At 48.1% G+C, this 21743-nt stretch overlaps 1 protein-coding gene across 4 annotated transcripts in view; it reads left to right on the top strand.

Annotated features, from left to right (window-relative positions):
- The window catches only part of r3hdm2 (R3H domain containing 2), a gene marked incomplete at its 3' end in the record, with an annotated part of 60021 nt that overhangs the window by 30285 nt on the left and 7993 nt on the right, over window positions 1–21743 (top strand). For 2 of the 4 annotated variants that reach the window (XM_084441245.1, XM_084441248.1), the window contains exons 8-20: window positions 650–790; window positions 1162–1270; window positions 2067–2162; window positions 2557–2588; window positions 3628–3681; window positions 6283–6515; window positions 7323–7498; window positions 11143–11430; window positions 13361–13529; window positions 17443–17600; window positions 18605–18759; window positions 19976–20076; window positions 20597–20745. In XM_084441245.1, coding sequence (XP_084297371.1) covers window positions 650–790; window positions 1162–1270; window positions 2067–2162; window positions 2557–2588; window positions 3628–3681; window positions 6283–6515; window positions 7323–7498; window positions 11143–11430; window positions 13361–13529; window positions 17443–17600; window positions 18605–18759; window positions 19976–20076; window positions 20597–20745 — 1861 coding nt within the window. The remainder of the gene's footprint in view (window positions 1–649; window positions 791–1161; window positions 1271–2066; window positions 2163–2556; window positions 2589–3627; window positions 3682–6282; window positions 6516–7322; window positions 7499–11142; window positions 11431–13360; window positions 13530–17442; window positions 17601–18604; window positions 18760–19975; window positions 20077–20596; window positions 20746–21743) is intronic. The other 2 variants (XM_084441246.1, XM_084441247.1) reach the window with 2 other exon arrangements.

Raw genomic sequence — 21743 nt, 5'->3', positions numbered from 1 at the left:
GTCCCCCTGTGGATCAACTGGTATTATTACTAGAATAAGCTCAACTTTATAACTTTTATTTATAAGTAACAAGTTAAGCTTTTGGTAGACGACCTTATCTAGAGTGAATGACTTTGCAGAAATGTCACACGTGGCTCGCAACAGCATATGGGAGACACTTCTATTGACTCCTAGCTTTAAGTTTAGCTCCCAGCGTAGCAATACAATAGAACCTCAGAGATCCAATACCCAGAGATCCAAAAAGTCCAGTCAACCGAATGGGTATCAAAACTGGAAGTAGCTGTCAAATTTAACATTACTAGAACGTGACAAAAGGGCTAGCACAAACAGATGTATAGTTGGTTATTTGATTGCAATTTCAATGCTTTTCTGATTGTTCTAGAGGGTATTTATGTATTTATTCTGAGTGTAAACATAAATAAGAAACAGAAATTAATATTCAATTTTGTAAATTTGGTGTACTTTGACTTACGACGAACATTTCAGAGATCCGAACGAATGACCCTCATCCAGATGGATTTGTATCTCTGAGGTTCTACCGTAGTTCCCGATAGAATGCAAATTTCTGACGTCACGTTGTTTCCTGCTTTCTACGTTGTTTGGTGTCATTACTGCAGTGTAATGTTGGCCGTGGCTGTTCTCCCCGTAGTAACCAGTACAAGAAGTTCCCTCAGATGACGTCATACCACCGCATGCTGCTGCACCGCGTCGCCGCCTACTTTGGCATGGACCACAACGTGGACCAGACGGGCAAGGCTGTCATCATCAACAAGACCGGCAACACCCGCATGTGAGTGGCTGATTGGCTGGATATAGGGACAGACCGACCGGGCAACAACCGCATGTGAGTGGCTGATTGGCTGGATATAGAGACAGACCGACCGGGCAACACCCGCATGTGAGTGGCTGATTGGCTGATTGGTATAGAGACAGACCGACTGGGCGACACCCGCATGTGAGTGGCTGATTGGCTGGGTATAGAGACAGACCGACAGATACAGGCAGACGAACGAACAGAAAGACGCAAGCAGATAAACGGACAGGTAAGACAGATACAGATGTTTAGGTTTGCGTGCAGGTTCCACACCCAGATACTCAAATAAAGTATTTCATCATAATACTTTATTTTGTAATCCTCCTCCTCCTCCTCCTCTTTGGCAGCCCTGAGCAGAGGTTCTCTGAGCACATCAAGGATGAGAGGAACATGGACTTCCAGAAGAAGTTCATCCTGAAGAGAGACGACGCCAGCATGGACAAGGATGATAATCAGGTAACCCCGTCTGGTTTCACCAGAGCAACGGACGTTTACGCTGCGCTCACACGTATGCGTTTCAGGCTTCAACTTTGACGCTTCACATTCACTTTGAATGGAGCGGCATCATGCGTTGCCAAACGGAATTGTAGTTGCGTTGTGGTTCAGTTGCGTCGCGTTGCTTGCGTAGGTTGTGTTGAGAGTTGAGAAAAGTTCATCTTTTGAAGCGTTACCGCAGCCGTCAGCCAATGACGTCACAGGTTGTTCATGCCTCTCGTCCGTCGCCATTGCTCAACTGTTGTAATTGTGTCTGTACGCCGGGTACTATGTCACTTATTAAAATGTTAACAGTTTTTCAGGCGAGAAAGTAACTATGCAGATTCTCTAAATGTAATCAGTTTATCAAAATACCCCCCTCTTGTTTTGAGAGATCGCTGGCTGGTGCTGGTTACATGACAGGCTATACTGCTTAAAAAAGTCATTTTGGACAATGTGATTGGTTGTTGTTGTGAGCGTCATGCCCTCCCACCGTCAAGCGTTGAAGCAAAGCCTAGCAACGCATATGTGTGAGCGGGCTGTTAGAGACGGAGGTGTCAGATTGTCACAAAGACAACGAACGTTCCTTCTGCTGATAACTGCTGTTCTGGGAGCCAAAGTAACCGTGACCTTGCTTTCTGGCCAACGTTTAATGCTCTGGCTTACCTATATAGTTGAGAATTTAGAATCCGGTGTGGCATCCAAAAAATGGTATCTGCTTCCTAGTTTTGCTTCCTATCCAATGAGGTCCTGAGCCCCTCCTCCTCCCCAATGGCAGATCCGAGTGCCGCTGCAGGACGGGCGGCGCAGTAAGTCCATCGAGGAGCGCGAGGAGGAGTACCAGCGCGTACGAGACCGCATCTTCGCCCGAGAAGTAAGTCGTCGCCACGGTAACGGCGGCAGCGGAGAGCCAGAGAGCGAAGGAGGGACCGGCGGCGCTCTACGATCCGCTAACCGTTTCTTCCGCTCGCCATACTAACACGCCGCCACCTAACCCCGGGAGGGTCCGAGGACCCGGTTCTGGAGAGAGAGAGAGAGACACGCACACAGAGAGCTAGCGACTGCTCTTATTATGGAGTAGTCAGCATATAGTCAAAACATCAACGCTACACCTCAGGGTTTGTGTGTGTGAACCTTGGGTAGTTTAAATGAATGCGTGAGCTAACCAGAGACTTGTCATCCAGTGTATTGGTGAGCAGTTTGGTGGAGCTGGTTCTGCAGGGCTGCCTGAAGCTATTCGTAATGTATAGGTGTCTTTTCCTTTTCAGTCTTCACAAAATGGATACATCAACGACAACAGGTAAGCCGATGCCTGATCTGACCTTGGAGACCCTCATGTGTGAACTTGTCCCACCATCCTCCTCTGAGTTGGGAGTCTGTCAGGCTTGTCAGGCCTGCATATTAGTGAGGCCCCCTGTCTCTGTCTTAGTGAGGTCTTCTCTAACTCTGGCTCCATCTCGCCAGTTCTCCGGGGCACCCTAAGGTGCAGTTCAAGGACCTTGACAACTTCAATCAATCAATCAATCAAAGCTTTATTTGTATAGCGCATTTCATACACAGAGGTAACACTGCGCTTTACAGAGAACAAGGGAGGTGGGTATAGGTCCCACCCCTACATATTCCAGAGGGAAGCAAAAAAACAGCATTACCCAGGGGCCAGAAAAGTGAGCTGTAAAAATTCTTCCCTGACCCCTCTCAACGAGACTTATGTACTGTAGCTCGTTACTACTAACAGTCCTCTGGCAAGTCACAGCTAATGATCCCAATACATTTTAAACCTGATATACACCCATTCTAGATATACAGTATACAGTATGTTAGATTAGAGCAAGGTCTTGGGTTTTGGGTTTGCAAATGTGAATAAGAGGCATAAGTGTATGTTATGTTTGTGTGACTAGGATTGTGTAGTTGTTGGACAATAAGTCTATGTTATGTTTGTGTGACTAGGATTGTGTAGTTGTAGGACAGTAACGTGTATGTTATGTTTGTGTGACTAGGATTATGTAGTTGTAGGACAGTAACGTGTATGTTATGTTTGTGTGACTAGGATTATGTAGTTGTAGATAGAGTAGGACGGTTTGCTTAGAGCAGCAGATGAGGAGCTTCCCTCCTCCAGGGCCTGGCTCTCTGGGACGAGGAGAGATCGTTACAGCAGAGCGCTGAGAGGGACAGAAGGCCAACGGGGGCCTTTAGAACTGTCAAGATTTGCTTTGTGTGCATTTCTCTGCTGAGACCGTACGCACCCCCCCCCCCCCCCCCCCTCCACACACCCCTCACCCCCTCCCCTCTCAAGTCCAATCCAGTAACCCCAGCATTTTTCTTCCAATGTAACCCAACAGACTGTCCACTGATGGCTACTCCTCTAGCTCTCAAAAGCGGAGACAGATCTTTAGGTACTGGCCTGGCTGTGCGCTGTGTTGCCATGCCCATCCGGTGGTGGTGGTGGTGGTGGTGGTGGTGGTGAAGGTGGTGAAGGTGGTGAAGGTGGTGAAGGTGGTGAAGGTGGTGATGGTGGTGTTGCTTGGCCTGAGCTGATTGCTAGAGAACGCAACCTGGAACCCTCTGGGGCCATGCATGGCTGGCTTGTTGTTTTTGGGGACTGACTGACTGACTGGCTGGCTGGCTGGCTGGCTGGCTGGCTGGCTGGCTGGCTGGCTGGCTGGCTGGCTGGCTGGCTGGCTGACTGACTGACTACTGCTCCTTCCCTCATCATCGCTACAGTCTTCCCTCTGCATTTGCATTTTCTATTTTTATGTTGTTGTTTTTGTCGTTGTTGTTGTTTTTGGTGGTGTGGTTTTGTAACTCCCAACAGTCCCATGTGGTGCAGTCCTGCCCAGTCCGGCTTAGCTGTCTCTATGCTTCTAGCTAACACCTACAGACCGGCTTCTGATAGGCCACAGAACTATAGATCCTCTGAGATCTATAGAGATCCTCTGAGATCTATATAGAGATCCTCTGAGATCTATAGACCCCCCAGCCATGTTTCCGCAGCTTCCTGCCACCGGAGCTGTTAACATGCTAACAGGACCAGAGCCAGTAGAGTAGCCTCCTCAACCCACTGCAGGGAGGCAGCCTATCATGTGAAGAGAATTTCTGGTGAGTGCCGGTGAAGATGATGACTGTGATGTTCTATCGACAGTTTCAACTGGGATTCGGCGTCTCTTCACAAAAGCAACACAACACGATCCTAAACAGTAAACCCGCTCGTTAATATTCAATCACAGTATGAACGTTTAAGCATTCCTAGCAACTCCGATGGAGCAGGACGTGGGTGAGGAAGTCAGTGATGGAGATGGATAACAGAATCAAACACTCCAGTGACTCCCTCTGTGTCTGTCTTTTGATGCGAGGCAGGCTCCCTCCTCCTCTCTGGTCTTTGTCTGCAGAGCCAGCGAGCGAGCAAGCGAGAGAGAGAAGCCGCCCCTCCTTTAAATAGGCTGTGCAGGCAGAGCTTTAAATAGCCCCTCCATCAATTACATAGCTCTGAAATATTGATGATCAGCTGCCACCTTCCAACGCTGTTCCTAGAGTTTACCTTCTCATCTGCGAGATTCTACCTCCTCTTCCTCCTCCTCTTTCTACCTCATCTTTATCCTCCTCCTCCTCTTCCTACCTCCTCTTCCAGCTTCTCCTCCTCCTCTTGGTACCTCCTCCTCCTCTTGCTACCTCCTTCCTCCTCCTTTTTCTACCTCCTCCTCTTTCTACCTCCTCTTCCTCCACCTCTTTCTATATCCTCTTTATCCTCCTCCTCTTGCCACCTCCTCTTCCAGCTTCTCCTCCTCCTCTTACCTCCTCCTCCTCTTGCTACCTCCTTCCTCCTCCTTTTTCTACCTCCTCCTCCTCTTTCTACCTCCTCTTCCTCCTCCCTCCTGTCTGTCAGAGGTCCTTCATTCAGAAAGGAGTTGATGGAACACTGAGAGGATGAGTTTCTATTGGATGATGTTTGTCGTTATAGCTCATGGAAGCTCAATAGCTCTCAACAGCAACCCCGATATGCCAAACTGGGGGTGTGGCTGTGATACTGATCATGGGTTGTCTTAGCACCTGCCCTATACCCAGGGTGCAAGAGTGTTTTGTTTAAACAAGGAGGTCCAAGAGGTGGTGGCAATGGGCTGTTTATATGGCGTGTGTGTGTGCGTACGGTTACAGTTTGTGATTTACAAAACATAGGTCGTCTATACACTCATATGTTGTTATTCTTGTTATGTGTGTGTGTTGTTCAGTATGAGGGATCGTTCCAACGACACGGCCCTCAGTCAAGTGTTTCCAGTCGTGTGTGTGTGCGTGTGTGTGCGTGCGTGTGTGTGTGTGCATGTGCGTGTGTCTCTCCAGCCTCGTCGCTCTCTTTGTCTCACTGTTGTCCAGTGCGTCTCCCCTCCGCCACGTCCACCTCCATCACAATGTGGACTGAGTCAAGCGTCCGCTACCCGCATGTGTGTCCTCCTCTGGGTGCGTGCGTGTGTCGGGGGTTACCTGTAGGGGTCACTGTATGTTGCCTGAACTCCTCATCTCCAGTGGCCGGCCAGCCACCATCTGCATCTGTGTGTTGAATGCCCCCTCCTCCTCCTCCTCCTCCTTCCAACCTGTCCTATCCTGGCATCTGGTTGACTTTGTTACTTCCTGTCCCTGTGCCCCCCCGCCCCCCTCGCCCTTCCTACCCCCCCCCCATCCTTCGGCCCCCTGTCCACCCTCCGCTCCACTCCACATCTCCCCTCTTCTCCTCCTCCCTCCCTCCACTCCACCCCACATCTCCCCTCTTCTCCTCCTCCCTCCCTCCGTCCGCTCCACCCCACATCTCCCCTCTTCTCCTCCTCCCTCCCTCCCTCCGCTCCACCCCACATCTCCCCTCTTCTCCTCCTCCCCCCTCCCTCCGTCCACTCCACCCCACATCTCCCCTCTTCTCCTCCTCCCCCCCTCCCTCCCTCACTCCACTCGACCCCACCCCACCCCACATTTCCCCCCCCCCCCCCCCCCCCCCCTCCCTCTGTGTCCAGGGGGAACCGGGAGAGCTCCAGCCGCGCGTCCAGCAGCCGTCAGAGCAGCACGGACAGCGACATGAAGAGCCTGGAGCCGCGGCCCTGGAGCAGCACGGACTCCGACAGCTCCAGCCACACGCTGCGGCCGCCCGTCACCAAGGCCTCCAGCTTCTCCGGCATCTCCATCCTGACGCGCGGAGACAGCCTGGGTAGCAAGGGCTCGCAGGGCAGCAGCCGGGGGGCCCGCTCCGGTGAGAGGGTGGGGGGGGGGGGCTCGCAGGGCAGCAGCCGGGGGTCCCGCTCCGGTGAGAGGGTGGGGAGGCGGTGGGGGGGGGGGGGGGGGGGGGGGGGGGTCGCTGACAGTAGGAGAAGAAAAACGCCTTTGGGTTCGTATCGAAATGCCCCCGGCCAATAGCGAGAAACGCGAGGTGAAATTGAATCAAATTGAATTCAGTTTAAAATTACAGCAGGGACTCTGGGACCGGCCACCTGTTTACCAGGACCTATCCTTGCTATACTGTGAAGCAGTTGACCCTCTAGTGGTCAGATAGAGGGATTGCTACGGTCAGGGTGACCCCCATAGGGCTTCTCGGTTTGACCGCACACGCCAGGGCGGGCGGTCAGACAGTACACATACGGCGACGTGCAACACCTCGCTGACGGTTCACCATATCAATCAATCAATCAATCATATTTATTTAGATAGCACATTTAAACATGAAACAAGTCAACCAAAGTACTTTACAAGTGACATGTAGGACACAAAGAAACATGGAACAGACAACAGTTTGCACAACATGGAACAGACAACAAATTGCACAGGGTTCAATTCAGGATGAATCAGTAAATGCTAGAGAATAAAGGTACGTTTTGAGCTGGGATTTAAAGGACTCTATCGAGGGGGCAAATCTGATTGAGGTAGGGATACTGTTCCACAGTTTGGGGGCTGCAACAGCAAAAGCACGATAGCCCCTGTACTGTAAGTAAACCATAAACCATAAACAAACAAACAATACGACCAAAAGTCATAAGTTTTCTGTGGTGCCCTGTTCCTCCAGGTCTCCCTCTGGTCAGCCCTGACCTTTGCCCCCAGGCCCCCGCCCCCCAGCCGGGCCGCAGCCTGCTGCCCTGCCCGCCCCAGCTGCCCCAGCCCCAACAGACCCTGGCCCAGCCTCAGACCGCGCTGCTGCCCACTCCCCAGCAGCACCCCATGGCCAATCACATGATGGCTCAGGTGAGCGCGTCCGTTCGTCTGTCACATGATGGCTCAGGTGAGCGCGTCCGTCCGTCTGTCTGTCTCTCTCTCCGTATTTCAGTCCGTCTTCTGCCTCCTTCTCCTCCTCTCGGCTCTCTCTTTTTAAAACCTCTGCTCTTGTCTCGTTTGCGGTTTTAGTTCTAAAACTATTTTGGAACTAAACTCCTCTCCGTCTTTGTCCCTGCCTCCTTCTCCTCCTCCCGGTCTCTCTGCTCTCAGCCGGTGGGGTCTCTCCAGCCCTCTCAGGCGGTGTCCTACACCAGCCCCTCCTGCCCACAGGTCCTTCTGCCGGTCTCTCCTCCCCAGCAGTACTCCATGGTACTCTCAACACTTGTCTCTCTGACTCTTCATCTGACTGACTCTGTGTCTCAGCGCTCCTCTCTCAGCTCTCTCTCTCGCTCTCTCTCTCTCTCTCTCTCTCTCTCGCGCTCTCTCTCACCCTCTCTCGCTCCCTTAACAGACTCCTGACGTTTACACTGACCTCTGTTTGTGCTTAGCAACAGTACTCACTCAACGCTAACCCACTGAACACTTCAGTCACTTTACTGTAACAGGTGCCAACGGCCGTCGTCGTGATCTTATTGGTCAGTCTAGAAACTTTATTTATATAGCGGATCTCATACACAAAGGCAACCCGATGCACTTAACAGAGAGAAAGGTGGGGGTGGACATACTGATCCTACCCCTGATTTTCCAGAGAGAAGCAGAAAAACAGTCAACGAGATGATCAAGTTCCTGGAAAATAGCCCACACACTATAAACAGTAGTACATACTGTACAGGACTACAGTGAGGCACAGCATGGACTAGCATAAACAATGCTACATGATACTACAGTGAGACACACTTTAGACACACTGCAAACGATAGTGAGACACTATAGACTTAGCCCACACACTATGAACAATACTACACACTATAGTCTTGAGCCCACCCACTATGAACAATACTACACTATAGTCTTGAGCCCACACACTGAACAATACTACACACTCTAGTCTTGAGCCCACACACTATGAACAACACTACACACTATTGTCTTGAGCCCACACACTATGAACAATACTACACTATAGTCTTGAGCCCACATACTTATGAACAATACTACACTATAGTCTTGAGCCCACACACTATGAACAATACTACACTATAGTCTTGAGCCCACACACTGAACAATACTACACACTCTAGTCTTGAGCCCACACACTATGAACAACACTACACACTATAGTCTTGAGCCTACACACTATGAACAATACTACACACTATAGTCTTGAGCCCTCACACTATATGAACAATAATACACTATAGTCTTGAGCGCACACACTATGAACAATACTACACTACAGTAGGACCCCACTCATCCGTACTTCAGAGATCCGAACCTCCCGGTCTACCGGACAGGTTTAAAAAAAGTTTTTTTTTTTTTAGCCTGCTATCTGGTTACTGGTGGGATCATTACATTACAGTACTGTAGGCCTACTGTGAATAAAAACAGAACTGTATGTAGACCTACATGTTGCCTGTAGGCTGTAGCCAAGGGTGAAAATTAACTTTTTGGCTCACGGTGAGTCATCTGCCAAGGGGACTGTAGATGAAAAAATCTACCGGCCAAGTATATATTTTTTTCAGATAGCCTTCATAAATCTAGTTGCCAATTGGAAATGTTACATGCATTTGGCCGGTGGCAGGTGTTAATTTTCAGCCCTGGCTGTAGCCTACTGTCACGTTTCATTTCTTTCTTACTCTAATGTCGAGCGCAAAACGAGTCTGCTGCGCGAGAGCTGCATTCCTTGGTAGCCAGAAAGCGCGTCAGCAACCTGAAGCAGAGCATCGAGTAATTTTTCGTTCCCAGTTAATGGACTTCAGGAACACAGACGTGTAGTGGGCATGTAGATTAGCCTACTAGACCTATTGTATTTGTTAAATAGTAGCCTACAGCCTAGGCCACGTTAGCCTACATCGGTTGTTTTAGAGACTTTCTTTTAGGCTACAATAGCCTAAGACACGACAACTTGTCTGTCATTTCATTTATTTATTTATTGATTATCATTTGCTCTAATTGTTCTAATGTTGGGTTGTTTTTAGGCTATACCATTTTGTTCTGCGAATACAGTAGCCTATCGGTGCAGCGTACGCCTCATTTGACAATAAAGTACTGTATGATCAAAGCACGCACTCAAGTGGAAATTAGTTTATTTTATTCTAGGCTACTGTAGGTCTATTATAGGCTAGGCTGTATGAGTTTAGTTGGCTATTTGATTGCAATTTTGATGCATTTTCACAAGTAATTAAGGGTATTTATTGGTCTATTATGAGTCTATATGAAACACTAATTGAATTTGGTGCATTTTAACATATGTTTCAGTCATCCGGACATTTCAGAGATACGAACGACCTTCGGTCCCGTTGGGTTCGGATAAGTGGGGTCCTACTGTATAGTCTTGAGCCCACACATTATGAACAATACTACACTATAGTCTTGAGCCCACACACTATGAACAATACTACACTATAGTCTTGAGCCCACACACTATGAACAATACTACACTATAGTCTTGAGCCCACACACTATGAACAATACTACACTATAGTCTTAAGCCCACACACTATGAACAATACTACACTATAGTCTTGATCCCACACACTATGAACAATACTACACTATAGTCTTGAGCCCACATACTTATGAACAATACTACACTATAGTCTTGAGCCCACACACTATGAACAATACTACACTATAGTCTTGAGCCCACACACTATGAACAATACTACACTATAGTCTTGAGCCCACACACTATGAACAAAACTACACTATAGTCTTGAGCCCACACACTATGAACAATACTACACTATAGTCTTGAGCCCACACACTATGAACAATACTACACTATAGTCTTGAGCCCACACACTATGAACAATACTACACTATAGTCTTGAGCCCACACACTATGAACAAAACTACACTATAGTCTTGAGCCCACACACTATGAACAATACTACACTATAGTCTTGAGCCCACACACTATGAACAATACTACACTATAGTCTTAAGCCCACACACTATGAACAATACTACACACTATAGTCTTGAACCCACACACTATGAACAATACTACACTATAGTCTTGAGCCCACATACTTATGAACAATACTACACTATAGTCTTGAGCCCACACACTATGAACAATACTACACTATAGTCTTGAGCCCACACACTATGAACAATACTACACTATAGTCTTGAGCCCACACACTATGAACAATACTACACTATAGTCTTAAGCCCACACACTATGAACAATACTACACACTATAGTCTTGAACCCACACACTATGAACAATACTACACTATAGTCTTGAGCCCACATACTTATGAACAATACTACACTATAGTCTTGAGCCCACACACTATGAACAATACTACACTATAGTCTTGAGCCCACACACTATGAACAATACTACACTATAGTCTTGAGCCCACACACTATGAACAATACTACACTATAGTCTTGAGCCCACACACTGCAAACGATCAAGCTGACGCTGCTCACTATAGTCAGGTCCAGGAGGTTGAGGTAGCTGTGCAGCTCCCCGTCTGACTCCGCCCTCTCTCGCCAGGGGGAGGAGCTTGCGCCCCACTTCGGCCAGATGACCCTGAGCCGGCAGGGGTCCAGCGAGAACCCGGAGCCCTCCCCCATGTACCAGCCCCCCGCCGCCGTGCTCTCCCAGCACCCCCCGCCCCAGACCGGCTACATCATGGCCGCCGCCGGCCAGCCCATGGCGCCGCCGGCCGGGTACCAGCCCGCCGCCGGCCACGTCCACCCCCCGCCGCCGCCCACGTCCCAGCCCGTCATGCAGGCTCCGCCTCCTCCGCAGGGGTACATGCAGGCTGCGCCCCCGCAACAGGTACGGAACATTCCCATCCTTCATCTAAAAACGCTTCTGCTTAGACAGGCATTTGTTGAATTGATTTGACTATGTTTACAACTGTTGTCCTGTTTCCTGTGTTTATTTTTGTGTGCATTTAACCTGTGTGGAGCACTTTGTGAGTCCTCTCTGTGAGAAGTGCTTTATAAATAAAATGTACATACTTACTTACTCAACATCGGGTGGTGATGGTGGTGATGATGATGATGATGATGATGATGGGTGTTTGAAAACCTGTTCTGCCCCATGTATCCGATACCAGGGCGCTATCAGCTGTTGTTCAGCAGATCCAGAATTCACGTCACGCTGACGGCAGCTGGTTGCCCAGGCGACTGAGAGCTCATGCAGGCTGAAAAGTTACAGTCGACATTTGGCCACCAAACTTTGTCAGCTCAACTCTCTCTCCCCACAGTAGGTGCTAATATGAGAGGTGTCGGGATCCTGGGAGACAGCAGGGCTCACAAGCAGGGAGTCTCACCCACTCACCACGCCAGAGAGAGGGAGGGAGAGGGGGACAGAGAGAGAGAGAGAGAGAGGGGGTGAAGGGAGAGAGGGAGTGGGAGGGAGAGATGGACAGAGAGAGAGAGAGAAAGGGTTGGGGGAGGGAGTTGAGGGAAAGAGGGTGTGAGAAAGAGAGGGGAGAGGGAGATATGGAATGAGGGTGTTAGAGAGAGAGAGACGTCAGAGTCTGTGCTCCTGTCACACCTCCTCTGCAGAGGCGTTGCTTGGGCGCCAGTAACAAGCCCTCCAGATCCATACTCCCTCATTTGCATCCTGCGTATCCGCGCGCCACTCGGGAGGAGGACGGCCACCACGCCGGGATGAGCCCAGTTATATGTGTGGAAACATGGGGGGTCGTAGGGATGAGCCCAGTTATATGTGTGGAAACATGGGGGGTCGTAGGGATGAGCCCAGTTATATGTGTGGAAACATGGGGGGTCGTAGGGATGAGCCCAGTTATATGTGTGGACACATGGGGGGTCGTAGGGATGAGCCCAGTTATATGTGTGGAAACATGGGGGGGTCGTAGGGATGAGCCCAGTTATATGTGTGGAAACATGGGGGGTCGTAGGGATGAGCCCAGTTATATGTGTGGAAACATGGGGGGTCGTAGGGATGAGCCCAGTTATATGTGTGGAAACATGGGGGGTCGTAGGGATGAGCCCAGTTATATGTGTGGAAACATGGGGGGGTCGTAGGGATGAGCCCAGTTATATGTGTGGAAACATGGGGGGTCGTAGGGATGAGCCCAGTTATATGTGTGGAAACATGGGGGGTCGTAGGGATGAGCCCAGTTATATGTGTGGAAACATGGGGGGGTCGTAGGGATGAGCCCAGTTATATGTGTTGAAACATGGGGGGTCGTAGGGATGAGCCCAGTTATATGTGTGGAAACATGGGAGGTCGTAGGGATGAGCCCAGTTATATGTGTGGAAACATGGGGGGTCGTAGGGATGAGCCCAGTTATATGTGTGGAAACATGGGGGGTCGTAGGGATGAGCCCAGTTATATGTGTGGAAACATGGGGGGTCGTGGGGAACAACCAGGAAGACAGCAAGCCAACTAATATCCCGTGTTAGTTTTAAAACGTTCTCCGCTTACTACAGCAGCTTGTCGGCCAGTGATTAGGCAGCTAAATTAACACGGGACACGTCTTGCAGACCCATACGCGTTGGTGCTTTTACAGTATGCGTTGGCGATGCACACTCGTCTTGTTTGCAGTATGTGAGTGTGACACAGTTTATTATTCTTATTCATAGGCCCTCAGGTGGAACTGGGAATATCCCTCAGGTGGAGCCAATAGAGAGGAAATGTCCTCCAGCTAATATCAACCATCTCTCCTCTCCCTCCCTCTCCCTCATCCTCCTCTTCTCTCCCTCTCTCATCCTCCTCTTCTCTCCCACTCCAGATCCAGGTGTCGTACTACCCTCCGGGCCAGTACCCGAGCTCGGGCCAGCAGTACCCCAGTTCAGGCCAGCAGTACCCCACCCAGGGCCAGCAGTACCGGCCCATGACCCACCAGGTGTCCTACCAGGCCCAGCGCTCTCAGCCCATGGCCCAGCCCACACAGCAGACAGGTCAGTACCCACCAGCAACACCAGAACACAGTACTAGAGTCATTAGAGTCCTTCCTGTCTATTCTAAATCAAATCAAATCAAACTTTATTTATATAGCGCATTTCATACACAGAGGCAACACAATGCGCTTTACAGAGAGCAATGGGAGGGTGGGCATAAGTTCTAGTGATTAGGCATTCTAGTGATTCCATACTCTAGTAGGCTATATCCATTTTCTACTATTTTGAGTCCATATTCTAATATTTAAAATCCATATTGTAGTATTCTATATCCACATTTTTAGTATTATAAATCCATATCCAAATCTATACTCTAGTATTATAAATCCATTTTCTAGTTTGCTAAATCCATATTATACAACGGGTAGTTCGGACCTCACAATCTGATTGGTTAAGAGCTGTTGTAAAATTCACAATATACCATGGGTATAGCCTCTGTACACTTATATAATTTATTACCGCGCCACATGCTAGCTAAATGGTTAGCTTTCTGTCCTTGTGTAGCTAATAATGTGGCTGCATTGTTAGCATCTAGAGAGCAGCAGCATTCCCCACAAATGCATCTGATACATTGCCAACGTTTTGCATTGGCATCCTAGGATGCTCCATAGATACAGTACCATAATATGGTAATACTAAACTATAAACTAATAAACTATTTTGATGTGCCAACTGAAAATAACCCAACCAGTCCCATAAATATGCTGAGCTCATCCTCCAGGTCAAACCAGGCATAGTGCTGCAGAATGATTGGACCCTTCTCTGACCTTTGCCTCCACTGTTGTTTGGCTGACTAAAATAGCCTGTTTGTTTTACCTGCACTGTAGAAGCAAGAAATGTGTCTTTCATCCCTGGCTTGACATCTGACCCTGGACATAATAATACATTCCTCTCAGCCTACAGAATGTAGCAAAGTGCTTTTGAGCAGTTTGGAGTAGATGGGTGTTGCTATAAGCACGGTGTAACGCCAGTCAACACAAGTCAGACCTTCATTTAACCAGATAAAAGCATTGAGATAAAATCTCTTTTACATATTGACCTGGCCAAGAAGGCAGCAAAGTTCCACATTGGAAGACACAACAAGGACATATAAAATACAGAGAACAACACAATTAAATATACAAAAGGCGTAGAGCACGTAGGAACAATAAGAAATTAAGGTATATTACTACATGAGCAGCTGGTGGTAAGGACTTCTGATCATTTCAGTTTAAAGCTGGCTAAAGGAATAAGTGCCATCAGTTTGAGGCTTGACTGAAGGTCATTCCAAGACCAAGGAAAATAATAAAAAAGGCTCCTTTTCCCAGCCTCAGTCCGCACAGCAGGTACCTGGAACCGTATCCAGGCACTGGATCTGAGGTTGTGAGAGTCACAAACTGGTACAAAACTGGAACATCTGTACAGAGGGAGCTTGCCTAAAATGGCCTTATACAATAATATAAATCAGTGCTGCATCCTGCGCATAGTGAGTGAGGGCCACCCAGTTAGGCTATACAGTGTGCAATGATGAGTCCTATAAGGTGTGCTTAATCTCAGTGCAGCATGGTAGAGTGGGTCAAGTTTGGCCCAAAACAGTGGGACAGGCAAATCTATAGATAGTGTCACCGTAGTCAAGCTGGGACAGGAATCAATCAATCAATCAAAGCTTTATTTGTATAGCGCATTTCATACCCAGAGGCAACACAATGCGCTTTACAGAGAACAAGAGAGGTGGGCATACGACCCACTCTCTACATATTCCAGAGGGAAGCAAAAAAACAGTAATCACCCGGGGGCCAGATAAGTGAGCTGTAAAAATTAATCCCTGACCCCTCTCAACAAGGCGATCGAGCAAGCTCCAGGAGTATGTTTGTCTACCGGCTAAGAACATTTATAAAGCAATACATTACATTAAATTACATTTCAGAGTAAGAGAGGCTAAAAAGCATCATAGGAGAGAGAACATTCTACGGATATGCTACGACATCCACAGCAGACACGGGGGTATCTATCGGACTCCGGGAGGTCTGCTGGTGACAGTGGGGCCTCCACTGGACCTGGTTAGAAGATAGGAGGGAGAGAGAGAGGCACTAGGGAGAGGGAAGGCAGAACAGGGTTAGTAGCACATAGACCACATACAGACCACACAGATATTGAAACAGGCAACCTAGGGCAAGCTCCTGGAATATATTTGTCTAATGGCTAAGAACATTTATAGAACAATAAATTACATTAAATTAAATTTTCAGAGCAAGAAAGGCTAAGAACATCAGGTCCAGGCCTAAGCCGGATGTGGACTGATGTGTGTCTGTGTGTACGTGTGTGTGTGTACTAAATACTACGATATCCACAGCTCCACAGCTGACACTGGACCTGGTTAGAGGATAGGAGGGAGAGAGAGAGGCACTAGGGGAGGCAGAAAACCGTTAGTAGCACAATAGGAATAAGCCAGAGACCAACCTTTTACGAGGAGAGGTTGAAAAACAAGCTTTAAGTCTGTAAAGAAAGCCAAGAGTAAATTTCAGTTTCTTAGTGCTAGCTTAGGGCTTCAATATGATGTTTAAAGTTTAGATTTCTGTCCAGCCAAAAGCCCAGATATTTGTATGTGTCGACAAACTCAACAGAGACACCGTCAAGGGTGTCAATGGAGAGGCAGGAGGACACAGACTTAGGAGCAAAGAGCATCGCTTTGGTTTTCATACCAAGACTAGACCTAGACTTGTTACTGTAACTGCATCTCTGGTGTATATCAATCAATCAAAGCTTTATTTGTATAGCGCATTTCATACCCAGAGGCAACACAATGCGCTTTACAGAGAACAAGGGAGGTGGGCATACGACCCACTCTCTACATATTCCAGAGTGTGAGTGTGAGTGTGAGTGTGAGTGTGTGTGTGTGTGTGTGTGTGTGTGTGAGTGTGTGTGTGTGTGTGCGCGTGCACGTGTGCGTGTGTGCCTGTGGTGTCTTTGTATTTTTTATTTTACCTTTATTTAGCCAGGGGAGCCACGCTCCCTTCACGCTCGCCTCTCTGACATGTGTGATGTGTTAAAAGCCTGTTCTTGGCCAGGACTCACCGCGGGCCAGAGTCCTCTCATCCAACTCACATCGTTTGTCTTCTATCAAGGACGTGACCTAATGTGTGCACATGTTCATTTCTTCCCTGAAATGCTATTTTGATGTGGGTTTACATTGGCAGACGCGCACACACACAGCGTGGCTTTGAACTGTAAACAAGTCTGGGACCGAATGTGTGTCGAAGTTCGTCTCTTCTCCACCGCTTGTGTGTGACTGACCAGTATGGAACCCTCATCCCAATGTGTCCTCTCACGGATCTGTTTACCGTTAGTTGGACTCACCGGCACATCAATTGACTCTTTTTGGCTAACGGTCGAACAGGCCAAGTGTCTCCAAATTGGGTTTAAATTCTGCAGAAGTGACATGTCCGCTTCCATTGCATACATCCATGCAACATTTCACTGAGTGTGAATTAGGGATGTAACAATAACCGTTTTAATGATAAACCGTGATCAAATACGATTAAATTTATCGCGATAAAATCATCACTAAAACAGTGCTTGATTTCTGCACTTTGAAAAACTCACTGTAAATACTCTCCAGCATTGACCAAAGTTAGTAAAAGTCTCCAAGACATATTACTTTAATGTTTATGCAAACAAAAAGTGCATAGTGCTGCTAATTATTTGTGGTTTTCAGTCAGTTTCATGATTTCAGTGTGTGTATCAGTAGTTTTTGAACATTTTCAGCACATTTTAACAATACCACGATAATACTGATAACCGTGATACTTTTGGTCACTATAATCATGATGTGAAATGATTATACCATTACATCTCTAGTGTGGATGCGTGATGCTGTGTTTACATGCGGATCCGCCTCTAAAGCGTCCCTCCCGGCGCGCTTGTCTCCCTGCAGGTCTTCAGACCATGCTGCCCAGCCAGCAGTCGGCCTACCAGGGCCTGATGGGGGTCCAGCAGCCCCAGAACCCCGCCCTCATCCCCGCGCAGAGGGCAGGCATGGCTCCCCAGATGCAAGGCATGATGGTCCAGTACCCCCAGATGCCCTCGTATCAGGTGTAGTGGCGTGATCACACACACACACACACACACACACACAGACACAGACACGCATACGTAGATAGATGAAATGTATTGTCCTCAATGAGGAAGTGCTCTTCCCAGCTCGCATTATACTGGACATCTATCCATCTATCTATCTATCTATCGTATATATATAGATTGCAGGAAAATAGCACTTTCCAGTTACGCTCACAAAACAAAGTACTGTTGACCAAACCTGCTTCTGGAATTGTGTTTGGAGAACAAGCCCGTTTTCCGCCCCTAAGGCCTGGAATGAGCTTCAAAAAACAATGGGTCTGCAGGAGCTTGTCTCACTAAACCGTTTTAAGGCTAGGGTCAAAGTTATGGAAGAAAATGAAATGCAGGCCTCTAAATGTTTTAAGCTGTAAACAGTAACACTAAATTAATCTTGCCTGCCTTCAATGTGTAACTGGATGTTCTTTCCCCCTCATTATTTTTGTGAGATGTCTAATCTGTGTAAATGTAATTGTGATGTTTATGACTGTCTGAAACTTGCTGTTTTCTTGTCCAGGTCTTTCTTGTAAAATAGATTTTTAATCTCAATGAAACTAACTACATAAAGGACAAATAAAATAAAAAATAAAAAAGATGCACAAATCCACAACAAAGTGCAAACAGCTGCGTCCACCTGAGACTGGCCAGACTCTGCCTTATTTGACACAGTCACAGTATACTGTATGGCACCTGGCCAGACTCTGTCTTATTCAACACAGTTACAGTATACTGTACGGCCCCTGGCCAGACTACGTCTTATTCAATAAAGTTACAGTATACTGTACGGCACCTGGCCAGACTCCGCCCTCTGGGACGAGGCATGCTTTGCGGAGCGCAGCACACCCATGTAACGAGGACAGAGTCGGACGGAAGTAGGCCGGTGAGTTTATGGGCAGTTTGGCCGTGGTGCACGGACGAACCTCGTTCTGGTGGAATCCCAGAGCCAGATTTAACCTTCTTCACCCGTTACTGACCCCCCACAGGTTCCAGTGGCCAGTGACTCCCAGCAGGTGGTGCAGCAGCAGTACCAGCAGCCCGTCATGGTGCCGGTCAGTCAGTCTGTTCAGGGGCCGATGCCAGGGGGGGGGATGCCCGTCTACTACAGCGTCATCACCCCAAGCCAGCAGAACAGCACAAGGTACCAGGATGAGGCCAGAGACACACACACACTCAGCCAGAGACACATGTGCACACACACACACACACACACATACACACACGCGCACACACAGCCAACAGGACATGGTAGGAGAGACTAGAGTCTATTGTAGACCAGACCAGGAGAGGGACACTGAACAGAGCTGTGGTCTGCTACTGTAGAAGGTATAGTCTCAACTCGGTAACAACTTTCGCTATCAGGTGCTCCCACCCAACCTGGCCCCGCCCATCTAACCTGGGCTAGCGTCTCTTATTTGCTGCTATGACCTGTCACTCTCAATTTTGACCCGTCAATACGCCCTCAGAACAACAGCTTGGGAGGCAAAGTGGCACGGACTCTGTTACAGTATGTAGTATGTCTTGTGCAGCGATTCAATGTGATATTTGAGTCTGGAGAGAGACTTTAGGTTATATACACACCCAGCCATGTTATACTGTATAGACACACAGCTACTGGGAACATGTTATATAGAGTATGTTATATACACAACCAGCCACTGAATGTTATATAGAGTGGTGTATGTGTAAGTAATCCTTATGTAGCTCTGTAGTCAAAGAGGTAGTTAAAATGTTGTCCAATATTATGATGTACTGTACCATAGTTCCGGTCCAGCAGTCTCAGAGTGTTGTGACTGTAGTGCCCTGGAAGATAACCAGCTGTTGTGCCCACAATTACACACCAGCCGGCTACAACCGGCTCTCACCTGACAACACAGCACGCTGGAGACAAAGTCCGCCTCAGCGCCGGGCCGCCCAAATCCTCCTCACACCAGTGGAACTAGTGACGTGTTTCCGTTTGGATCCGGCCCGTATTAGTTCCCCTGGCTGCTCCCGCGTTCCTTCTACGCGCCCTCTATTCGCTAAACCAAATATTAACATTGTAATTGAAGCTAAGCCGAGCATGACTGGAGAAATGAGATCTGCCTGCTGTCTGTGGTGGAGGACTGCCAAGGGTTCTCACACTACTGTGTGTGTGTGTGTGTGTGTGTGTGTGTGTGTGTGTGTGTGTGTGTGTGTGTGTGTGTGTGTGTGTGTGTGTGTGTGTGTGTGTGTGTGTGTGTGTGTGTGTGTGTGTGTGTGTGTGTGTGTGTGTGTGTGTGTGTGTGTGTGTGTGTGTGTGTGTGTGTGTGTGTGTGTGTGTGTGTGTGTGTGTGTGTGTGTGCGTGCGTGCGTGCGTGTGTGTGCGTGTGTCCCAGTCCATCTGTGGGGTACTTGCAGCCTCCCAGCTCTGAGCAGTACCAGATGAACCAGCCCCCGTCTCCCTGCAACCCTCAGCCGATGCAGCAGCAATATTCAGGTGAGTCAGAGAGCGGGCACTCAATGAGAGGTCACAGGTCATCAGGTCATAGGTCACCTGTAGAGAGGACACCCTGTGAGAGGTTACAAGCCAAAGGTCACCTGTAGAGAGGACACTGAGAGGTTACAGGTCATAGGTCACCTGTAGAGAGGACACCCTGTGAGAGGTTACAGGTCAAAGGTCACCTGTAGAGAGGAGACACTGAGAGGTTACAGGTCATCAGGTCATAGGTCACCTGTAGAGAGGACACTCCGTGAGAGGTCACAGGTCATCAGGCCATAGGTCACCTGTGGGCCCTCCAGGCCATGTGTCCTCAGGAGGGGGTCATGGGTCCTGGGCCCCTGGTCCATACTCTTCTCAGACAGAGCAGAGTAATGTACACTAACAACAGCAGCAGTAGAGAGGCAAGCATCACTAATTATGGAGTTGTAAGACTGTGTAAGAAAACTGAGCATCATTAGGGTCTTTAGTTATATTGTGTGTGTGCGTGCGTGTGTGCGTGCGTGCGCGTGCGCCTCAGGAGTGCCCCCCCCTGGACCCGGGGTCATGGTCATGCAGATCAGCGTCCCCAACGGCCCCCAGCCCTCCCAGAATCCTCCTCTGGTGCAGTGGAACCCCTGCAAGTACTACAGCTTGGAGCAGAGGCCCAGCAAGCCTGGAGACCAACAGGTACCCACCTGACCCCTGACCCTAGTCACATCCTGTATACAGCTGCAGTATGCTTATCACCTGGGCTGTGTCCAAATACCCATACTAAGTCCCAAGTACATACGATATTTTACATATTTCTTGTATACTATATCAAAATTGTCGTAGTATGGAGAAATCTAGTCTCCTGTAAATAAGTACTACTTCCCGCCCACATTCTAGTATGTATCGATAGGATATTATTGTGGAAAAAAGATGGCGATCACCGTGCTGTTTCCGGTCAGTCATTTATCTACAAAGATGCGGGATGTTGAAGCAACTCAGCTTAAAAGTTTGCAGACATTGTAGCTAAATCTGTCAGTGGAATTTTTTTTTCTAGCAGAAATGGTACTGTAGCTATATCAAAATTGATCTAGCTACTGTATAGGCAGTTTTGTGATTATGTTTGTGGTATTTATTCAGTTTGGAGAATCACAATCCAGCTAGCTAACTAGCATTAGCCCATGTTAGCCCAGTTGCATCGCTAACCAGCTACTGGTCAGTGGGCAGTATCAGCCCAAGTTATGTCTGCACAGGATCCGACGGCTTATTCACAAACAAGAATCCCTCCACTGCACACGCGTCTCACCAGTAATGAGAAGCACAAGCTAGAGGTGGCAACAGGCCACTGAGTGCAATATGTAAGGGCTGTAAGATACCACACACACAGAAACAAAACAGAATAGATGCCACACATATAGAAACAAAACGGAATAGATACCACACATTGAAACACAACTGAATAGATACCACACATATAGAAACAGAACTGAATAGATACCACACATATATAAACAGAACTGAATAGATACCACACATATAGAAACACAACTGAATAGATACCACACATATAGAAACATAACTGAATAGATACCACACATATAGAAACAGAACTGAATAGATACCACACATATAGAAACACAACTGAATAGATACCACACATATAGAAACACAACTGAATAGATACCACACATATAGAA

This window comes from Borostomias antarcticus, assembly GCF_949987555.1.
Source record: "Borostomias antarcticus genome assembly, chromosome: 7".
NCBI lineage: Eukaryota > Metazoa > Chordata > Actinopteri > Stomiiformes > Stomiidae > Borostomias > Borostomias antarcticus.
The sequence above is the reverse complement of the archived record's forward strand: the minus strand, read 5'-3'. Positions and strand labels throughout refer to the sequence as shown.